A 24,025-nucleotide genomic window follows, 5' to 3' on the forward strand; every position below is an offset into this window, starting at 1 on the left:
AAACATTTAACACTGGTAAATATGCTTTTTTTTCGTACTTTTATTCACACGTGATTCACGTTTGTTCCAAATTAGCGCATTGCTCCGATGAGCGAAGAAATAGATCGCATGTGTAAATACTTTAATATGTTGACAAGGGAAATTAACCATGTGAGCTATGCACATAATCACTCTAAAAAATGTCCTGAACAACTGCATTTTCCTTTCTGTATTATAGAGGACAAGATAGTGTTTACTTTTTCTGAGAAGAGACTAATGGTACCATCTCAAATTATATCCACCGCCCTATGTAGTGCACTATGTTGGACATGACATAATACAACTTTCACAAAAATCGTCCTTAAAACGGCTGGTTTAAAGCCCCTGATATCCAACAGTAGCTTAGATAACTACTTATTAATCATTCAGTGACTGTTAAAAGAAATGTTTTGTACTGTTAGGAAGTACCCTAAGTAGGGCATAGGTGACATTTGAGATGGGCCCACAGTCTCTTCTTGAACTGTGTTACTAACGAAGCACAGGCACTGGACTCTAACTCTAACTCTAACTCTACTTTTCTGCTCTTTGGCTATGCTGTAGTTCCTCACTGCCAAACAGGTTGTCCAGTTTCCTGCACTTTTCTGCATCTGCTTGCAGCTCTCTGAAGTTAGGGTGCCAGTACGACTGCAGTGAAGATTCACTTCGGTGGCCAGTTACAGCCATCATTTCCCTGCATCAGAAAGTTTCTGCACTGACAGTGGCGTATTAATATGGAATAATGTGAGGTGGTCATAGGTGTGGGTGTATATCGGGCAGAGCCGTAGATAGAGAGAGTTGCGACACTCCTTGATCTCGCCGCCACGCGGTCACGTGGTTCATGTAACCCTCCAATAGTTCCAAACAAACCCGGCGCTGTCATGTTCTCATATGGGACAGGCAGCAGTGAATTAAATATTAAACGCTAAATAATAAACATTTGTACAATTTCTGGGGATTTTCAACTGCGTTTACATTTACTGCATCTGCTTTAATGTCAATCTGGTATATGAAGTGGAAGATTGATGTTTATAATGACTTGTTAATAGGTCGTTCTTGTTAACACACAGTACATTATATTAGCATACATTACATAATGCCATATCATCAAGTAGTAGAGACAATATACAGTACAGGGATTAAAGAGTTTTTTATGTTTTGTTTTTTGCATAAACTAATCTCCCTTCACTTTCCTGAGGATTCATAATAATAATCATTTTGGCTAAACACTAAGTCATGTGCTGGATTCATAAGGTTTACCTGCACTGAATGAACAGATTGATAAACACACTACCGTACCTTTAACATTATAGTGCAGGTACATGAAAAAGCTTCATTCATCTCTTATTTCATGAGTGATTAATCATTGATTCCTACATGTAATACATTAATGAATTCATTATGAATATGCACTAGTTCATTTTGTCTAATGTAAGTGGTGGAGAAGGAACACAAACCATGTAGTTGAGTTAAAGTAGAGATATCCAAGGTAACATATTACTCCAGTAAAAGTAGTAGTAAAAGTAAAATACTCTTTACCTCCACTAAAGTACTAAACTAAATTTACCTTCAAATGTACTTAAGTATGAAAGTAAAAGTATAATGATTTATTGTGGTTCTAATGTTTTATGATCATTTCTGTAACAAGACTCTTGATTAATCAACTAATTTTAGGTGAAAAGACTCTAGTGTCATTAATTAATCTTAACTGACTGAGCTAAATTGGGTTATACCTATTAATTAAGATAAACATGTAACATTTAGTGCTGAGCAAATGCTAAACAATAACAGTATTAAGTATATTAATGACATTAAATTCATTATTTTTTTAAAACAAAGCAACATACAGCTAAAAATGCTTGATAAGTAGTGGAAATGAATGGGGCTCTATGGGATGTTTGGAACTATTCAGAGCTCCACAACCCGGAAGCTGCGCAGAAAATATGTCCCGCCCCCTTTCCAACGGTTCCCTATGAGAGTGTCGCCACTCTGTTCTCTCTACCGCTCTGATTTTACAACGGCTTTGAACGCGACTCAGCCAATTAGATTTTAGGAGCGGAACTATCTGTTTTATAAAATGTAATTTTTGATTATGGTTTATCCTGGGGGAGGGACATTTCTGTGATTGGCCAATGGACAAGCAGTGATGATACTGTGGTGGGCCAATGCACACTTCAGGATTATTATTTAGGAATATTTAAAACAGAATGTATTTTTCACTCTCTCAGCGGCCCACATACAGAGCGGACCACCGGGAAAACTCCCGACCCTCCCGATGGCATTTTATATTGTCTAGTTTTTACATTTTCATTTTCAGCATTTAGCAGACGCTTTTATCCAAAGCGACTTACACAATGAGCGGAACACGATGAGCAATTGAGGGTTAAGGGCCTTGCTCAGGGACCCAACAGTGGCAACTTGGTGGCGGCGGGGCTTGAACCGGCAACCTTCTGTTTACTAGTCCAGTACCTTAACCACTGAGCTATCACTGGCCCACTGACTCCCGATGGTCCTGGGTTCGATCCCCAGGTGGGGCGGTCTGGGTCCTTTCTGTGTGGAGTTTGCATGTTCTCCCCGTGTCTGCGTGGGTTTACTCCGGGAGCTCCGGTTTCCTCCCACAGTCCAAAAACACTGAATTGTCCATGACTGTGTTCGATATAACCTTGTGAACTGATGAACCTTGTGTGAAGATAAACTACCGTTTCCTGTCATGAATGTAACCAAAAGTGTAAAACATGACGTTCAAATCCTAATAAACAAACAAAACAAACAATATTACTGTCCCCAGCATTATCATCATTTCCGCAACAGTGTATGGTTTCTGTAGGGAATCATTTTAAGGGAACACTTGTTTATGTTGTAACCATGGAAACAAAGACTCGCAAGGAAGCACATGCCAGCCATGAGAGAAGATTAACATTTTAATGTCTGGAAATGTGAGTAATTTAATCATGTATTCCTCCTGATCACAGAGTATATTTATTCAGCGTCATTACCATTTACATCAGTATGGCAGTACTTTACCAAAAACAAAATAAATTTACACATTATTTATATGTATTTAAAGTGCATCTTGTACTAGCTGTTGACTAGCTTTAGCAAATCCATACTAATTTTATTTTTCAAAAGTTGGTAAAAAGAGCCCGCAATTGAAGAATCACCCATATATACATATGTAGATATGGCTATATTGGCCCAATTCAATTCAATGTGCAATACTTGCCACTCTGTCACTTTACTATTTAATACACTGCCTGGCCAAAAAAAAGGTCACACACTCTAATATTTGGTTGGACCACCTTTAGCTTTGATTACGGCACACATTCGCTGTGGCATCGTTTCCACAAGCTTCTGCAATGTCACAACATTTATTTCTGTCCAGAGTTGCATTAATGTTTCCCCAAGATCTTGTATTGATGATGGGAGATTTGGACCACTGCGCAAAGTCTTCTCCAGCACATCCCAAAGATTCTCAATGGGGTTCAGGTCTGGACTCTGTGGTGGCCAATCCATGTGTGAGAATGATGTCTCATGCTCCCTGAAGCACTCTTCCACAATTTGAGCCCGATGAATCCTGGCATTGTCATCTTGGAATATGCCAATATATATGCTGATATATTACGATAAGCGTTTTAGACTGATTATTACAATTTCTCCGAACCCCGAGCTATAACACAAGTTTAAAAGTGAAAAAGTGAAAGAAAATTCCAGCTAAACACATATAGGTAAAGATATCCTTTATTTTTCATATATACATATACAGGTGTACGGTACAATGAAATTCTTTCTTCGCATATCCCAGCTTGTTTGGAAGCTGGGGTCCGAGCGCAGGATCAGCCATCGTTTGGCGCCCCTGGAGCAGACAGGGTTAAGGGCCTTGCTCAAGGACCCTACAGTGGCTGCATAGCAGAGCCTGGATTTGAACCGCCAATCTTCAGGTTGATAGCCAAAAGCTCTACCCACTAGGCTACCAGAGTGGATTTTACAGTTATTCCACACCAATGCAGATTCGTTTCATATCTGCACTTAGATGACGTTTTACCGCACCGCCCAAGTGAAGCGCTGAACAAAGCGGCTGCTCATTGTTAATTTGAAATTCAATGAATAAAAAATAAAAAACAAAAACTCAGCACGTTGAGGTAAACGTTGAGTTTAAGGGTACAAATCTCGATAAAGCATGTTAAGTTTTAAAGATTTTGAGTTTAGGGGATGTTGAGTTACAAGGTATCACTGTATTTTCAATTCATATATTCCAATTCCACAATAAGTGTTTCATAAACATAATTGTGTGTTTCACTACATTCCAAAAGGGACCCCTGCACCTTAGCCCATAACTCTGACAAATGTTGATAAATTTTTTAAATTATTTCACAAAAAACATACATGTAACTTGCAAAAACAGATAATCGATATTGAATTTAATCATAAGTCATATATATTCTAAAAATGATCACTTTACAAGGTGTTGTAGCTACACGCTGATGTGGTGTGGTGGGCAAAATAATAATAATAATAATAATAATAATAATTACTTTAATGCAAATTTAATTCTAAATGCAACAGTGACAAATTTTTGACTTAGAGTGTATATATGTAAACTGATCAGCCATAACATTAAAACCACCCCCTTGTTTCTACACTCACTGTCCATTTTATCAGCTCCACTTACCATATAGAAGCACTTTGTAGTTCTACAATTACTGACTGTAGTCCATCTGTTTCTCTACATACTTTTTTTTAACCTCCTTTTACTCTGTTCTTCCCACAGGACCACTACAGAGCAGGTATTATTTAGGTGGTGGATCATTCTCAGCACTGTCATGTGCAAGCCTGTGGCACATCCCAGCCAAAAATTTCCATAGATTGAAATGTCAATGTTTTTCTTGGAGGCTAAATTCTATATTTGGTGTCAAAATGCCAAATGTATACTGCATATTTATAATGTATATCTACATTTTTATTTATATTGTACTCCTTTACCACAGACACGGCCTCATAACACAAGAGACATAGCAGTTTTTCTTCTTGAAGCACAAACTCGTATTCACTTTCCCATCTTTAATTAATTTACCCTCCTTCTGCTTCAATTTTCTCGTCTTGTACATTTTGGGATTATTTGTAAATATTTCTCAGCATCACTTGTTGGTAAACACTGATGTGGAAGCACTGCCATCTAGTGGCGGGTTGCTGTCACTTTGCAGGTCACGAAATCGACATGCATTGTGTGAGGTGCAGTTTATGTATGATTTTACAGTGTACAGTCTATTTTTAAACTCTCTTGATGGCTCTTAAGGGTCTTGAGTTTAACACGTGCTGTAAACCTTCAAATACAGACCGATCCAAATAATTGCACACAGAAGCACACTTAATTAGATTTTTACCAAAACTTTATAAACATCCAGAGAAAACGTTTTGCATGACATAGAAGCAGTTCTTATTTATCAATCCAACAGAAGCTCCAGAGCTTCTCTTTACAGTCCTAAAATGTATTGTTACCATTGACCTTAATGTGTGAGAATTACAGACCAGCTGTAGGGAGAAAAGCAGCATTATCAAAGAAGCAAAACTAATGCCCTGCTCAATTTAAACACTAGACGGTGTTGATGTAGCATCCTGTTCCGAGACCTCTCCGTGACTATCGTGATGTTTCAGTCTTGATGCTTAGCCACAAGTCTTTCAAAATGCCAAAACCACACGTATCAGAACAGGATGTCGCCTTATCTCGGCTCTGTATCAGTCTAGCGTTTAATAACCACCTGCTCAAAAGCGCCTGCACCAATCCTACGAGACAGACACAAAAAACAAAATATTAAAACTATTGCATTACAGGAACAAATACATCTCATTTTTATACTAAAACGTTTTTCTAGAGGTTCTAGTGTAAACTTACTGTATGTAGGCTTTAAAGCTCATATCAAACGATGTTATGGTAATGCACATAACATGCTCTGACATACATACCTCGTGTGTCTCGTGCCAATTGTGGTGCTGCCACCAGGGCCAACAAAGAGCCGCAGACCTTCCTCTGAAAAACAGACACAATACAACAACACATCATTCAGTTAAAACTCACAAAACATTATACCATACAGTCATTGCAAATCAATATACTTTTATTTATTATTTTTTTTTAATCCTATTTAGGTTCATGGTAGGTATGATTCACTGGGCAAAAGGTAGGAAACACCCCGGACAGGTCGCCAGTCCATCACAGGGCAACTATTCAATGTATTTCCTTTTAAAATAATAATATTAAGTTATTCCTGAATAATCCAAACTGCGACCAAAGAAATGTAATGGCATGGGGGTGCATCAATGCTCCCATCATGCCTGATCTGCATATTTGTGAAGGTACCACTAATGCAGAGGCCTCTATTGGTATTTTGGAGAGATACACACTGATCAGCCATAACATTAAAACCACCTCGTTTCTACACCCACTGTCCATTTTATCAGCTCCACTTACCATATAGAAGCACTTTGTAGTTCTACAATTACTTACTGTAATCCATCTGTTTCTCTGCATGTTTTTTTAGCCTGCTTTCACCCTGTTCTTCAATGGTCAGGACCCCCACAGGACCACCACAGAGCAGGTATTATTTAGGTGGTGGATCATTCTTGGCACTGCAGTGACACCGACATGGTGGTGGTTTGTTAGTGTGTGTTGTGCTGGTATGAGTGGAGTTTTTAAACACCGTGTCCACTCACTATCCACTCTATTAGACACTCCTACCTAGTTGGTCCACCTTGTAGATGTAAAGTCAGAGATGATCGCTCATCTATTGCTGCTGTTTGAGTTGGTCATCTTCTAGACCTTCATCAGTGGTCACAGGACGTTTCCCACAGGGCACTGTTGGCTGGATATTTTTGGTTGGTGGACTAATATCAGTCCAGCAGTGACAGTGTGGTGTTTAAAAACTCCAGCAGCGCTGCTGTGTCTGATCCACTCATACTAGCACAACACACACTAACACACCACCACCATGTCAGTGTCACTGCAGTGCTGAGAATGACCCACCACCCAAATAATACCTACTCTGTAATGGTCCTGGGAGAGTCCTGACCATTGAAGAACAGCATGAAAGAGGGCTAACAAAGCATGCAGAGAAACAGATGGACTACAGTCAGTAATTGTAAAACTACAAAGTGGAGCTGATAACATTCCAAGTATATTTTAGTGAGACACTGCCATGCCTTATTCTGCATAAGTAACAACAGTATGACCTAGTAGACACAGAGTATGTGTGCTAGACTGGCCTGCCTGCAGTTCAGATCTATGTCCTATTGAAAATACATGGCGCATCATGAATAGGAGAATCAGACAACGGCGAACACAGACTGTTGAGCAGCAAAACATATTAGCTTAAATTAACAAAGGACAAAAAGTATAATTAAAAGAAACAGTGATGTGACCGTGGTAAACATGGCTCTGTCCCAGCTTTTTTTTATGTGTTGCAGGCAACAACTTCCAACAGAATATCTGACTCAGTGCTTGTTCAGTAAGCATGTGATTGTTGTTGTGACCTGATTTAACCTAGAGCAAATCTACTTTTGAAATGTAAGACCTTTGTGCTAGTAGAGAGTCTTGTGCCAGAGACTTTGTTCCTGTGGGCTTTACATTCAGGTCTTTGGACCTTTAACTGGTTATACTGTATGTTTGGTTTGGATTGTTATTTTTAACCAATCTCAATCACCCTAGTTTTACTAAAATCAAGAATTATCACTTAAGACTTCCCAACAGATTAAACACTATAAATAAAAATCCTAATGCAAGTACGGCTCTGTAGTTGTATTTAAGACTTAGATTTTCAGAACTGTATTTGTAAAGATGAATGCAAATGTACTTAGCATAGGTAGTTCCTATACAACTAATAGTGAATATATGGTGAAAGTACTTCATTTAAAGGCTGTAATGCAAGTTAATAAAGTTATAGAATTGTAAAAATTTTACAGTGTAAATAAGTATAAGTACAGTGGTACCTTGTAACTCAATGACCCCTATACTCAAAATCTTTGAAACTCAGTGCCCTTCGCTGAGAAATTTTTTACCCTTAAACTCAACGTTTACTTTTTAATTAATTAATTTAATTTCAAATTAACAACAAACAGCTACTTTGTTCAGCGCTCATCTTAAGTGGTGCGGTAAAACGTCAATAAAGTGCAAATATGAGACGAATTTGCATTTGTGTGGAATAACCGTCCACATGTATCTGTGTTTAGCTGGAGTTTCCTCCTGTTTCACTTTTAAACTTGTGTTATAGCTCGAGGTGCTGAGAAATTGTGAGAATCAGCTTTTTTCGAGTGAGTCTAAAATGCTTATTGTTAAAAAAAAAGCTCAATGTGACTTAATGTATTAAAAGAGCGACATAGGAACACTAAACCTCTCTTAATTATTACTGCTTATAAGTTCTCTCCGCTAATGAAATTCCTCGCTCGTTTTAGTACAATAAGTCACATTAAGCTTTGTGCACTCGCACTTCATAGGAAATAACGACACAGCCAGTGCAAAAGCAGATTTTGCTTCTCGTGTGAATTACAGCACTCACTAAGAAATATGGTATTCCAAAATCAAGAATCTACACGATTAAGAAGCATAAGGAAACAATTAAGTAGTAAAGGTAAAGTAGAGGTTTTGTTGTATTTTTTATTGATTTTTAACTGGTTTTCAGTTGTATTTTAGTGTTTTTATATTATACTTATTTACAAGTGTCAAAAACAACCCCATTATTTTATATTAGCCTAAAATATGTGCAGCTCCACATGACCACGGAATGCATTAACAGGCTTTTCATACATCCTTATGAAAAAAAAGACCTTGATACTCAATGCCTTTTGATTAAAAGATTGAGTTTCAAGGTACCACAGTATAAGAATTCTGAATGTTTTTGTGCTACAAATGCTAGGAGACGAGAAACAAAATATAAAAAATTGCTTAATAGCCAAAAAAAAATAAATAAAACCCACAGATTCATGATTTAAGCAGTTTGGTTCAAAGTTAAAACTTGTAATCTAACTTGAAATCTAAAAACTCCAAAGTAAGAAAGTGAAATCTAATATCAAAATTTGCATTGATGCAGAATTAAGATGTAAGATTTTTTTTTTTTAGAAATACCACATTTACCTCAAACACACATGGTGACAACTAAGCGCGTCTTCTATTTGTTTTTAGTGTAGTAACCAGGATATTCACAATAAACCATGATCCTGCACGTGACTCATACACGAGCATATGACAGAGAAAGAAACCACTCACATCCTCCACTGACTAAAAATATTTTGTAACATTGGATATTTTACATTCATCTGTTAAAGATGTAAAAACCAGAATTAAAGTACAATACATTTCAAATCAAAGTATTATATAAATCTTTTTATTTACAACCTCTTGCATTATTTTTACTTTTAGTAGTCAAGTAAAAGAATGATTCATTTGTTTATATGGATTCCCTTTAACTGTGTTTGTATGTTGAATTGTGTGTGGAAAAGATGTGAACCCACCCTCAGCACTGGAGTCCAGAATACTGTGGCTGAAGTCTTGGCTCTGTAAGATCTTCTCCACTATGTCATCTGCATCTACTCTTGTAGCATCCATTCTCTTCAACTGAGATTCTACTGAGTCTTGCTTGGTGAGGTGCCTGACACAAAAGCAAGCATAAATACCAAAACTAGGTAAACAGTGCAAATGCAAACATGTATATGTATATATATATATATATATATATATATATATATATATATATTTTTTTTTTTTTTAAACATACAAACGTATGTGCTTGCGTACCTATTGGCTCTGTCTGTGCTGTTGGGATGTAACAGAGAGGCGAGGTTTTGGGGTTCGCTAGCTGTAGAGTGAGTAGGATGAGGAGGGAAAGTCTTTCTGTCCTCGATCTCTGGCAGGCTGCCCACACCTATGGAGGCGCTACCCACAGACATATTCCTTTTGTGGGAGAGCTCAGTCAGGCTAGAGGAGCATGAGTGACTTGTACTGTAGTCTATCAGAGATATGGTGAAGAGTAATAATAATCAATACTAACATTGTTTTATCAAATTATCATATTAAACAATGTAGGTGTTAGATACTGTATGAGGTGTATTATTGCCATTTATTAAATAATACAAATGGGTTATTTGTCACACTGGAACAGAAGAAGGTCTTTTCGAAGCTGGACTCGACTCGGACTTGTTTTAAATGACTCAGACTCGCAAAAAGTGTAAACTTGTAAACAACAAAAGTCTTTAGCGTCAGCATGTATTAACATTAGTTACATGTGACAATTAACCCATTTTGGTCGTCTTAACCCACAACGCACGCAGTGATGAAGCGTCGCTCCCTACTCCCTACACAGTTTGAAGTTCACTTCATTTAAACATTTTCATTACCTTTGGATTGGAATCTCACTTAATATAGTGGAATACCCTACGTGGTGCACTTCACAGGAACAACTGGGGTAAATGGAACGCTCCTACAGAATTGGCGCTAAAGGTTGAAAGAGCGCTTTCTGAACCAATCAGACCTTCTGATTTGAATTTTTAGTAAGAAATGCTGTTATTGCATTTATTCAGTTTGCGTCACACAGATGACGTGGTAATGAAACGCTTGATTGGCTTTCTAACGTTTATTTCTAACTTTTTATCTTTTTTTTCCCCAATTTTTATCCCTATTCTAATCGTGTCCAATTACCCTGATTGTGTCCTTTATACTGATTCGACCCTTTTGCCGCTGACTGAGGACGCCACTCAACTGACTTGCGCCCCCTCCGGCACGCAGTCAGTACGGCCTGCATTTTTCACCTGCACGAGCCGAGTTCATACACCGAGAGACACTGCGCACGGAGGGTCACCCCCCCCCCCCTCAATGTTATTCCTCAGCCCTGTGCAGGCGCCGTCAGTCAACCAGCAGGGGCCGCAGTCGCACCGGTTATGAGGACCTATGCTCCGACTCTACCCCTAACCCTGAACAACAGCCAAACGTTGTTCATACTGCCGCCCAACCCACTCGGAATGGCAGAGGTGAGTTTCGATACGATGCATCTAGAAACCCAACTCTGGTGCGCTAGCGTACTTTACCGCTGCGCCACCTGAGCGGCAGTTTGGAGGTTTTTAATTATAAGCACATATTACAAAATAACGTATTCTATTCCTAATGGGACACACGCTTATAAATTTAATAGCATCTGGAGGAACATAAGCTAAGGTAAGCAGTCGTTTTGAGTTTTTTGCCGTGTTTTGGATTTTGGCCGCTGTGCCGTGATTTATCGAGCGCTTTTGTTTTGCAATGAAAACAAAACGTATCAGTTTAAGCTTTTAACTGGTACCTTCTTGTTACAGAAAGTACATTTATTTGCACAATGACTAGGAAAGTAAAAGCACTAAGTAAAACGGCAAAATACAGTTACTAATCTGTCATTGTCATTATTTATATATGTTTTGTGTATATTATATTGACTCGTGACTTGACTCGGACTCGTATTTTGTGACTTGTGAACATCTCTGCACCAAGTATTTAATAATTACCATAATAATTACCATAAATACTTTAAATACAATCTTAAAAACATGGCATATTACAAACCTGATAGCTTAGACAGCTGGCTGGCGTAGCTAGAGGTTCTGGAGTGACCACGTCCCCCATACTCATCAAGAAGAGAACCAGAGCGGCTTTTTCCTGGGTTTTCTACAGCAAACAGGACATGTTTAAATGCCTATATTCACATTACGGAAACAGCCAAGAGGAATCATTTATTTTCCATTTACATCAAGGCGGCAGTCAAACTAGTCCCATTTATACAGGCACTGAGAAGTCACAGGCTGAAGTCAATTAATGTAACAATTAATGTAACTAAGACATTTGGAGGTGTATATTTTTGTCCTTGTGAACGTCAAGCTCAATGTATAGCTCACACAGCCAATCATACCATTTGTAATCTCGCCACCTTTCCTGTCTTCATGAAGACTCTCTGTCTCTCCAGGATAACTGATGGTCGTTGATGTAGACATGGGCCTTAAATAGAAAAATAACACCTGATTAACCTGCACACAAGGGCGCATACACAGTTGCATCAATAAAGTTGAATTGTACACTCATCTGTACTTTATGTGCAGAACCATGTGATCTCTTAAACCCGAGCACATTGGACGGACTACAATCTTGAACAAGTGATATATGGAGAACCCAGTTACTGCAATCAATAATTTCAGCAACACCCATTGCAAATAGGTGCATACAATTAAGCATACTGGTACTGGGTTTTTATTGGCATTGTTGCAGACCATGTACATCCTTTCATGGAAACGGTATTCCATGATGGCTGTGGCCTCTTTCAGCAGGATTACCCTTACAAGGGTTAAAGGATCTGCTGCTAACATCTTGGTGCCAGATACTACGGGACACCTTCAGGAATCTAGTGGAGTCCATGCCTTGACGAAAGATGGACCAACACAATTTTAGGAATTGGTCATAATAGTATGCCTGATCGGTGTACATACTTAGCACCTTTTTATTACCATTATAATTTGAAATAGGCCGCTCAAGTGGCGCAGCGGTAAAACACACGCCGTTTTACCAGAGCTGAGATCTCGAATACATCGTATCGAATCTCGGCTCTGCCTTGCCGGCTGAGGCTGAGCGGCCACATGAACAACGATTGGCCTGTTGTTCAGATAAGGGGCGGGACTAAGCCGGATGGGGACTCTCTCTCAGACTAGTGCGATTATGACCTCTGCTGGCTGGTTGGTGGCGCCTGCACGGAGATGGGGAAGGAGTGCGGTAGAGGGTGTGGCTCTTCGTACACGGCGCTGTACCGCACTGCACTCGTCAAGTGTAGGTGATAAGATGTTCGATTGCTGTGCACATGCTGGAGGGGGGCGTGGAGCAGCCTCGTCCTCCCCAATCAGGAGCAGGAACCAGCATCAGTGAGAGGATGATTGAAATTGGATGCGCTAAAGTGGGAGAAAAAAGAAAATCCTAACACTTCATCACAAAATGACTTCCAACTTAGTTTGGGGAAGGACCTTTCCTGTTCAAACATGACAACACCTCGTGCACAAAACTAACTGCTTTAGTTTCGGAGCTCAACTGCTGCCTCGCAGCTATCAACACATACGGGTACATGAGACAGATGCCAGGAAGTGAGTAACCCAGACTTCCTGTGAGCCCTTAAAACAGAGAGAACAAACCACAGAAACTGATCGTTTTATAAACCAAGACACGCAGCCGAGACTCATGTTTGCTTGCACAGACATGCACCCCTGCTGCATGCTTGCATTGTTACTTGCATTGTTAACACCACAGTCTGGGTTATTCACAATAGTATATTATACACTAGTGTTTTCTGATCTTACGTTTTGAAGCAGGGATCACCTGACATCAGCTGCAAACTGATGACTACCTATTAAAAAGAGAAAAAGTCTTGTTTATTACAAATTAAACATTTATCTGCTATAATTATGCTTTTTAAATATTATGTTCCCCAAAACTTAACCGGAAATGGCAAAGCATGATGGTGTGGGGGTTTGTTACTGCGGCAAGACATGGGTGACCTGTGAGTCCTGCAATATCTGCAATTATTAAAACCCAGTAATAATTATTATTGATTTGCAGTCATTGCTGCTAAGATTATATGCTTATAATGCTTATAATGTTACGCCTGGTCGGAGTACAATCACCTATTAAGTTAGGGGTGCAATAAGGTTTATGGTGTTAAATCAAAAAGGAGGTGGTTACTTCTTCACACCGCTATAAATGTATCTGTATGTGGGGTGCACCTTCAGTATAGAGTTGTCCTGGCGGGTCCGCTTGGTGTCATAGCCCTCCAGGAGGCAGCGGCGTGTTGTGCATCCTGAGCCAGCGAACTCAGCCAGGTTCAGATCAACAAAACCAAGCTGTAACACACAGACACAATTACTGCTATTGTCATATGTCTACGCTATAGGTCACATACCTGTACTGGTTTTACTACCAATGGTAATATGAAGTTTATAGCCTGTAGCTACAATAATTTTAGGTTTTGGAATATGATTTCTAAAAAACCTAATAAATGTTTGAACGATTTTTGATCAGTAGGAAGAAATATCTACTCAATGTACAAACAAGACATAAAAGCAGCAGCGCATTAGCACACACAAAAGCAAAGACTCCAGTGCTGTACTGATCTTACAGTGACAAATATTCAGTAAACAGTAGGACAGTTGTAGCGTAGTGGTTAAGGTACTGGACTAGTAATGCAAAGGTTGCCCGTTCAAGCCCCACCACTGCCAGGTTGCCACTGTTGGGCCCTTGAGCAAGGCCCTTAACCCTCAATTGCTTAGACAATATACTGTCACAGTACTGTAAGTCACTTGGATAAAAGCATCTGCTAAATGCTGAAAATGTAAACAAAGGAGATCACCTAAATTGATCATCTTTACCAAATGTTGAGTGGGTGGATACTTGTGTGTGTGTGTGTGTATGTGTGTACAAGCTTGTATAAATGTGTGTTAGCCATACTTGGTAGTAAAAAAATGCTAATTTTAATATAAATAAGTGACTTTTTAAATACCTTTTTAAATGACTTTCCACCTTTAAGCTCCTACAGGTAAAAAACAAGGGAAAAAATACTGATTAATCTTCACAGATAGAAAATATGTAATAGTTTATACAGAGAAATGATATTTAGCTGGTACAGTGGTACCTTGAAACTCAACATCAGTTGGTTCTAGAAGTGGCGTTGAGTTTCAAGGTATTTTTTCCCATAAGGATGTATGGGAAACCTGTTAATGCGTTCCATGGTCATGTGGACTTGCATATATTTTAGGCTAATGTAAAATAATGGGGATGTTTTGGACACTTATACAAGTATAATATAAAAACACTGAAATAAAAAGCTGATTCTTACAATTTCTCAGAACCTCGAGCTGTAACACAAGTTTAAAAGTGAAACAGTGAGGAAAATCCAGCTAAACACAGATACATGTGGCCGCTTTCAGAGTGAATCTGATGCTTATTTTACACAAATATGCAGACTTTGATGGCGTATTACTGCACCGCTCAAGCCGAACACTGAACAAAGCAACTGTTCATGTTGAGTTTAAGGGAAACGTTCAAAGATTTTGAGTTACCTTTCATAATATTAGTAATATACACTGATCAGCCATAACATTAAAACCTCCTTTTTTCTACACTCACTGTCCATTTTATCAGCTCCACTTACCATATAGAAGCACTTTGTGGTTCTACAATTACTGACTGTAGTTCATCTGTTTCTCTACTTTTTAGCCTGTTTTCACCCTGTTCTTCAATGGTCAGGACCCCCACAGGACCACCACAGAGCAGGTATTATTTAGGTGGTGGATCATTCTCAGCACTGCAGTGACAAAAACATGGTGGTGGTGTGTTAGTGTGTGTTGTGCTGGTATGAGTGGATCAGACACAGCAGCGCTGATGGACTTTTTAAACACCTCACTGTCACTACTGGACTGAGAATAGTCCACCAACCAAAAATATCCAGCCAACAGCGCCCGTGGGCAGCATCCTGTGACCACTGATGAAGGTCTAGAAGATGACCAACTCAAACAGCAGCAATAGATGAGCGATCGTCTCTGACTTTACATCTACAAGGTGGACCAACTAGGTAGGAGTGTCTAATAGAGTGGACACGGTATTTAAAAACTTCAGCAGCGCTGCTGTGTCTGATCCACTCATACCAGCACAACACACAAACACACCACCACCATGTCAGTGTCACTGCAGTGCTGAGAATGATCCACCACCTAAATAATACCTGCTCTGTAGTGGTCCTGTAACAGGCTAAAAAAGTATGTAGAGAAATAGATGGACTACAGTCAGTAATTGTAGAACTACAAAGTGCTTTTATATGGTAAGTGGAGCTGATATGATAAAATGGACAGTGAGTGTAGGAACAAGGAAGTGTTTTTTTTTTTTAATTTTTACCCCTTTTTCTCTCCTTTTAGTGCATCCAATTGTTCAATTAGCATCGTGCTTCCTCTCTGTCTATGCCGAACCCTGCCCTGACGGAGGTGATTGAAGCTAACCCGTATCCCCTCCGAAACACGAGCAGCAGCCAGATGCATCTTTGCCACCCACACATTGACGAGTTTGGCGCCACCCAGCGTTGCATGCGGAGAGACACACCCTAAGGGCACCCTCTCCCATCTCTGTGTAAGCGCCTCCAATCAGCCGGCAGAGAACGCAATCGCATTCTGACAGAGAGAGACCCACATCCGGTTCTTTGTCCCACCCCCCATATGAGCAACCGGCCAATCGTTGCTCATATAGCCACTCAGCTTCGAACCGGTAAAGCAAGGCTGGATTCGATACGACGCTTCTCAGAATCCAGCCCTGGTTGCAGCGCGTCTCTTTTTACCGCTGCACCACCTGAGCGGCACAAGGAAGTGGTTTTAATGTTATGGCTGATCAGTGTAATATTATTAATATTTAATATTAAGTATTAAACCAGCTGGATCAGACTTTACCTTTCTCACAGATACTCTGCACACACATGGATCCAGAACTCCAGTCCCAGCACTCGCACTCATCTTGCACATGAATGAGAACTTTTTCCTCCATTGTACACAGTTCGCTACAACCGACTCTCTGAAAAAGGAAGAGGAGAAATGTTAGAAGTCATGTAACCAAATGTCACACTACATGGCAATGTAGTGCTTTAGTGCATTTACCCTACTGATGCTGATCCCCGCCCTGATTGAGGAGAGAGAGACTGACACACGCCCCCTCCGACACATGTGCAGTAGAAGACTGCATCTTTTCACCTTCACAATGCGAGTTCCTATGTGCATCAGCTTTGTGTACAGAGAGCCACACCCTGATCAACGCATTATCCCTCGATTATGTGCAGGCACCATCAACCAGCCAGCAGAGGTCATAATTCGCTCAGTTATGAAGAGTTCCCTGTCTGGCTCCCACCCTGTATGAACAACAGCCAATCGTCGTTCATGTAGGCGCCCTACCCAGCCGGATGGCAGAGCTGAGTCTAGTGTTCCATTATTTAATATCGTTGGATTCATTAATTTTCCAGAGAACATTCACACTGTCTCAAAACAACTTTACAGCATACAGGACCAACAGACCAAAAACCCCTGTTGAGCATGGCAAGAAAACCTTCCCTAAAATTATAGAACACCAGAGCTGAAATTTCGAATATCCGGCTGGGTGGGGCGGCTATATGAACAACGTTTGGCTGTTGTTCATCCAGGTAGGGAGCCGGATAGGGACCTCCTCATAACTAATGCAATTACAACCTCTGTTGGCTGATTGATGGCGTCTGCACAGAGTCGAGGAATAATGCATTGATCAGGGTGTGGCTCTCCGTGCACAAAGCTGATCCACATATGAACTCGTCTCATGCAGGTGAAAAGCTGCAGTCGGGTACTGCTCATGTGTCGGAGGGGCCGCTAGGATCAGTTGTAGCCTAGCAGTTAAGGTACTCGAATAGTAATCCAAAGGTTGCTGGTTCAAGCCCCACCACTACCAGGTTGCCACTGTTGGGCCCTTGAACAAGGCTCTTAACCCTCAATTGATTAGGTAATATACTGTCACAGTACTGTAAGTCGCTTCGGATAAAAGCATCTGCTAAATACAGAAAATGTAAATGTAAATGGAGGGGGCGTGTGTCAGTTCGCTCTCCTCAATCAGGGCCAGGGGTCAGCACCAGTAGAGAGAAAGCATAACGCAATCGGGTACAAATTGGACGCGCTAAAAATGGAGAGAAAAATGCATTAAAAAGAAGTAAAGGCAACGTGCAGGTTTTATTGTATTTTTATATTAATTTTTAACTGTTTTTAATTGTATTTCTGTGTTTTTTTATATTATATTTGTGTTATTTTCAGTGTATTAGTGTCAAAACCTCATTATTCTACATTAGCCTGAAATATATGCAGTTCCACGGGACTGTGGATTGTGGTTTCCCAAACATCCTTATGGGAAAAAATACCTTGACACTCAACACCTTTTAAATTCAACGCCACTCCAGAACCACTTAAAACAGCACAGCAGTAATAAACTCGTGACTGAACGCAGCTCTGTAAAGTGCTGGCAGTCTTAATGTTTACACATCTGGAAAATGCACATGGATACAGTCGGGAGGGAGGGGCAGGCATGGACCGGCTCATTACACTCACTGCAGCACATTTCCTCTCGCTGACTCACCCGCGTGACCACTTTTCTCTGTGAACGCCATTGGGCAGGGGCACGTGCAGCATTTTTTAAAATAGCAAACCTCGCTTGGCATTACCTAACGACGTGGTTTCACTTTCCAGTTAGAACAGACTTTATAACAGATGCCGATACTTTAATGCCACAAGTACCCTTAGCAACTGGTTATGTTTTTTTATGAATACACTGGCATACACCGATCAGCCATAACGTTAAAACCACCTCCTTGTTTCTACACTCACTGTCCATTTTATCAGCTCCACTTACCATATAGAAGCACTTTGTAGTTCTACAATTACTGACTGTAGTTTATCTGTTTCTCTACATACCTTTTTAGCCTTCTTTCACCCTGCTCTTCAATGGTCAGGACCCCACAGGACCACTACAGAGCATGTATTATTTAGGTGGTGGATCATTCTCAGCACTGCAGTGACACTGACATGGTGGTGGTGTGTTAGTGTGTGTTGTGCTGGTATAAGTGGATTAGACACAGCAGCGCTGATGGAGTTTTTAAACACCTCACTGTCACTGCTGGACTGAGAATAGTCCACCAACCAAAAATATCCAGCCAACAGCACCCTGTGGGCAGCATCCTGTGTCCACTGATGAAGGTCTAGAAGATGACCGACTCAAACAGCAGCAATAGATGAGCGATCGTCTCTGACTTTACATCTACAAGGTGGATCAACTAGGTAGGAGTGTCTAATAGAGTGGAGAGTGAGTGGACATGGTATTTAAAAACTCCAGCAGCGCTGCTGTGTCTGATCCACTAATACCAGCATAACACACACTAACACCACCACCACCATGTCAGTGTCACTGCAGTGCTGAGAATGATCCACCACTTAAATAATACCTACTCTGTAGTGGTCCTGTGGGGGTCCTGACCATTGAAGAACAGGGTGAAAGCAGGCTAAAAAGGTATTTAGAGAAACAGATGGACTATGGTCAGTGCTTCTATATGATAAGTGGAGCTGATAAAATGGACAGTGAGTGTAGAAACAAGGAGGTGGTTTTAATGTTATGACTGATCAGTGTATTTTCATTATCATGAAGTCATGGACACTGACCTCAGTTCGTCAATGTCTTTCACAATCTTTAGTTACTTTTTTAGTGATAATGGCTCTTGTTGTTTGGGTTTGGATAAAAAGAGCACTAACTATTTTCCAAAGTTTACATACATGTTGAATTACATAATTGTACCTTAACTCATTTTTGTCCTGCAGATAGTCTTTTACTCATATTATGTTTTTAATAGTAGTACTGTATTGTTTAAAGCATTAGATGACACAATCAACATACAGATACAATCAAAATACAGAAAAGAACAATATGGACAGAACTCTGTTGATCAAAAGAAACTTCAGTCATTTGTATGCTTTCCAATTAATCAGCAATCACATGTAAGTCTACTTAATTCTTTCACTGATGAGTAGTACAGGGTGGGCCATTTATATGGATACACCTAAATAAAATGGGAATGGTTGGTGATATTAACTTCCTGTTTGTGGCACATTAGTATATGGGAGGGGGGAAACTTTTCAAGATGGGTGGTGACCATGGTGGCCATTTTAGATCCAACTTTAGTTTTTTCAATGGGAAGAGGGTCATGTGACACATCAAACTTATTGAGAATTTCACAAGAAAAACAATGGTGTGCTTGGTTTTAACGTAACTTTATTCTTTCATGAGTTATTTACAAGCTTCTCTTTGTTTACAGCCATTGACATGTCGCAGAGGTTAACACGTGAGGAGCGGATAGAAATTGTGTTGATGTCTGGTGAACGCAGTACCCGGTCATTGCAGCAGATTTCAATGCAAGACACCCTACGAGACCACCCATCTCCCATGCTACAGTTAGCAAACTGCTTGCCAAGTTTCGTGAAACTGGTTCAGTGTTGGATTTGCCAAAATGTGGACGCATGAAAACTGTCACTAATGAAGAAACATCAGTGGCTGTCCTAGCTTCATTCAGCAAGAGCCCACAGCGTAGCACTCGCCGCATGTCACTGGAGAGTGGCATCAGTCGAACATCCCTTCGGCGGATATTAGCTACTCACAAATGGCACCCTTACAAACTCCAGCTGCTGCAGCATCTCAACGAGGATGACCCAGATTGGCTCACTGAATTTGCAGAATGGGCAAAACAAAAATTGGAACAGGACCCTCAGTTTACACAGAACATTTTGTTCAGTGATGAGGCAAACTTTTATGTGACTGGTGAAGTTAACAAACAAAACCACCGCTATTGGTCTGACACTAACCCACATTGGATAGATCCCTCCAAGACTGTTGGAACACAAAAATTGATGGTATGGTGTGGTATATGGGGTACAAAGATAGTGGGGCCATTCTTCATCAATGAAAACCTCAAGGCCACTGGATATTTGAAATTGCTACATGATGATGTGTTTCCCTCTTTATGCACTGAAGCTGGCACGTTCCCTGAGTTTTTCCAGCAAGATGGTGCACCACCACATTATGGGTGTCAGGTCCGAGCATTCCTAGATGAACAGTTTCCTGGAAAGTGGATTGGTCGTCGTGGGCCAGTTGAATGGCCCCCAAGGTCTCCCGATCTGACCCCCTTAGACTTGTATCTTTGGGGTCATCTGAAGGCAATTGTCTATGCTGTGAAGATACGAGATGTGCAGCACCTGAAACTATGGATACTGGAAGCCTATGCTAGCATTTCTTCTGCGGTGTTGCTATCAGTGTGTGAAGAGTGGGAGAAGAGGGTTGCATTGACAATCCAACACAATGGGCAGCACTTTGAACACATTTTATAAGTGGTCAGAAACTTGTAAATAACTCATGAAAGAATAAAGTTACGTTAAAACCAAGCACACCATTGTTTTTCTTGTGAAATTCTCAATAAGTTTGATGTGTCACATGACCCTCTTCCCATTGAAAAAACTAAAGTTGGATCAAAAATGGCCGACTTCAAAATGGCCGCCATGGTCACCACCCATCTTGAAAAGTTTCCCCCCTCCCATATACTAATGTGCCACAAACAGGAAGTTAATATCACCAACCATTCCCATTTTATTTAGGTGTATCCATATAAATGGCCCACCCTGTATATTAACTGTTGCACTGTGTCTTTGGTTTTGCTCTGCATTTGTATGGAATAACTGTCAAATCCACTCTAAAATCTCCACATGTATCTGTGTTTATCTGAATTACTTTTAAACTTGTGTTTCAGCTCAAGGTGCTGAGAAATTGTAAGAATCAGCTTTTCTGAGAGAGTCTAAAACACCTATCGTTAAAAAAAAGCTTGATGTGACTTATTGATGTATTAAAAGAATGACATAGAAACACTAAAACTCTTAATTATTACCGCTCATAAGTTCTCTCCACTAATTAAGATGCATAAGGAAAAAATAAAGAAGTAAATGCCAAGACCAAGTTTTATTGTATTTCAGTGTTTTTATATTATATTTGTGTTATTTTCAGTGTATAAGTGTCCAAAACAACCCCGTTATTTTACATTAGCGGTTATATATAAAATATATGCAGTTCCACAGGACCATGGAACGCATTAACAGGTTTTTTATACATTCTTATGGGGAAAAAATACCTTAAAACTCAAAGTAAAGCCAATATTCTTGGCTCATATACAGTAGATAGTTTTTATTGCTTACTAAACTTCTACTAAAGGTTTTCTTTAAGAATTGGATCAAAGAATAGATCAAAATCAAAATGATTAACAATAAAAGATGCTTTCACAGCTGTTTCCAGCTGTTTCCAATGTATATCAATAATGACCCTACAATGCTAGAAATCAGAAAGTTGATGGTTATGTCTGTTATATCAGGTCTATCATAGTTTATTTACAATAAACATAAAGCCTATATGCCTATGATACAACATGTTATTCTTAAATATATGTTTCATTTACATATCATATTTTGTTAAAGAAAAAACACAATTTCCAGAGATCTGAAGGTAAAACTGAGGTATTTATTGACTTTTAAGAGAAGGTATTAATTTTATCTGTGTTTAGCTGGATTTTCCTCACTGTTTCACTTTTAAACTTGTGTTTCAGCTCAAGGTGCTGAAAATTGTGAGAATCAGCTTTTCTGAGAGTCTAAAACACCTATCGTTAAAAAAAGCATATCATGGTTTAATGTATTAAAAGATTGACATAGAAAAGCTAAAACTCTCTTAATTATTACTGTTTCCAAATGTATGTCAATAATGACAGAGACCCTACAAAGCTACAAATCAGAAAGTTAATGGTTAGGTTTATTATATCAAGTCTATCATAGTTTATTTACAATAAACGTAAAGCCTATTTGCTATTATTAAATATATGTTTTATTTACATATTTTGTTAGAAAATAAAACACAATTTCCAGAGATCTGAAGGTAAAATTGAGGTATTTATTGACTATTAATTTTATCTGTGTTTATCTGAATTTTCCTCACTGTTTCACTTTTAAACTTGTGTTTCAGCTCGAGGTGCTGAGTCTAAAACACCTATCGTTAAAAAAGCTAAAAATATATGTTTTATTTACACATTTTGTTAGAGAAAAACACAATTTCCAGAGATCTGAAGGTAAAACTGATGTATTTATTTACTTTTAAGTGAAAGTATTAATTATAAGGAATGGAAACTTGAAGATTTGTATCGTTTCTTTCTTGAACAAATCAAATAAACACAAATTAATCTTTAAAGATTATTTATGATTACTTAGCAGCAATATAAGCAATGTAATGATAATGTTACAGATGTGTTGCAGCTGTTTTACATGTAACTTATGATACCATATATATATATATTACTGTTATTGGTAAAAGTATAAAGAGTTTATAAGAAGTTCTTACCTCGATGATGCCTCTGTAAAACCTCCATCTGTTAATCTGATTTTACAAAATAAAACCCCGTTAACAAACGGTACAGAAGAGAGCTCTTCTAGTTCAAAATCCACTTTAAATTTAAACCTCTTTTTCCTCATCATAATGAAAGACATTGAGTTAAGTGCAGTTAAAAATGCTATAATAGCAGCACAGGGATGAGACGCTGAAGTTTGTATGTACTGTATATGATACAGTACCGCTTTACTCGACACTGGATCACTTCTACTTCTCTACTGACGCTGCCACGATGTTACTTAAGATTTATATTTATATTTTCTTCCTCATTATGTTTACTTCAGTTGACTATGAGTAGCATCATTGCCCTCTACCGGGAACTAACCTCACCCCCTGTTAACGGTGTGTCGTTCTGAGCGAGTCGGTACACTTTGGGAGTCGACTCGTTGCGAAGAGCAGTTTCGACGAGTCAAAAGTAAACAAATTTAACAGATTTTTTTTGTTACGGACAGTAATTCGTGCCAAAAACAAAGTGAAAAATACATATATTTTATATTGCTGGACCTCTTCACTGAAAAACAATATCTGATGATTTGCATTTAAAAACTGAATGTGTCATTACATTGTATATATACACAGTATATCTGTAGAACTTTGTAGTTCTACAATTACTGTAGTCCATCTGTTTCTCTACATACCTTTTTAGCCTGCTTTCACCCCGTTCTTCAATGGTCAGGACCCCCACAGGACCACCACAGAGCAGGTATTATTAAGGTGGTGAATCATACTCAGCACTGCAGTGACACGGACATGGTGGTGGTGTGTTAGTGTGTGTTGTGCTGGTATGAGTGAATCAGACACAGCAGCGCTCACTGTCCACTCTATGTCCATTAGACACCTCTATTGGTCCACCTTGTAGATGTAAAGTCAGAGACGATCGCTCATCTAGTGCTGCTGTTTGAGTCGGTCATCTTCTAGACCTTCATCCGTGGTCACAGGACGCTGCCCACTAGGGATTATTTTCAG

The 24,025-nt window shown here is 39.4% G+C and overlaps 1 protein-coding gene across 2 annotated transcripts; it reads right to left on the reverse strand.

The window, feature by feature from the left end:
- Positions 1-5,400: 5,400 nt before the first annotated feature.
- LOC134302466 (EEIG family member 2-like) lies at positions 5,401-23,429 on the reverse strand. Of its 2 annotated transcripts, XM_062987573.1 has the most exons (12): positions 23,242-23,426; positions 23,012-23,047; positions 16,486-16,606; positions 14,553-14,582; positions 13,780-13,896; positions 13,357-13,403; positions 11,931-12,016; positions 11,588-11,689; positions 9,797-10,007; positions 9,514-9,650; positions 5,977-6,040; positions 5,401-5,796 (listed from the first exon to the last, which is right to left on the reverse strand). In XM_062987573.1, exons 3-12 carry the CDS (start codon positions 16,555-16,557, stop codon positions 5,754-5,756), a joined length of 909 nt encoding a protein of 302 aa, XP_062843643.1. In that variant the 5' UTR covers positions 16,558-16,606; positions 23,012-23,047; positions 23,242-23,426; the 3' UTR covers positions 5,401-5,753. The 2 variants fall into 2 exon arrangements, with proteins under 2 accessions (XP_062843643.1, XP_062843642.1); XM_062987572.1 differs by having other exon boundaries at positions 23,012-23,429.
- Positions 23,430-24,025: the final 596 nt, after the last annotated feature.

Source organism: Trichomycterus rosablanca, chromosome 25 (genome assembly GCF_030014385.1).
Source record: "Trichomycterus rosablanca isolate fTriRos1 chromosome 25, fTriRos1.hap1, whole genome shotgun sequence".
NCBI lineage: Eukaryota > Metazoa > Chordata > Actinopteri > Siluriformes > Trichomycteridae > Trichomycterus > Trichomycterus rosablanca.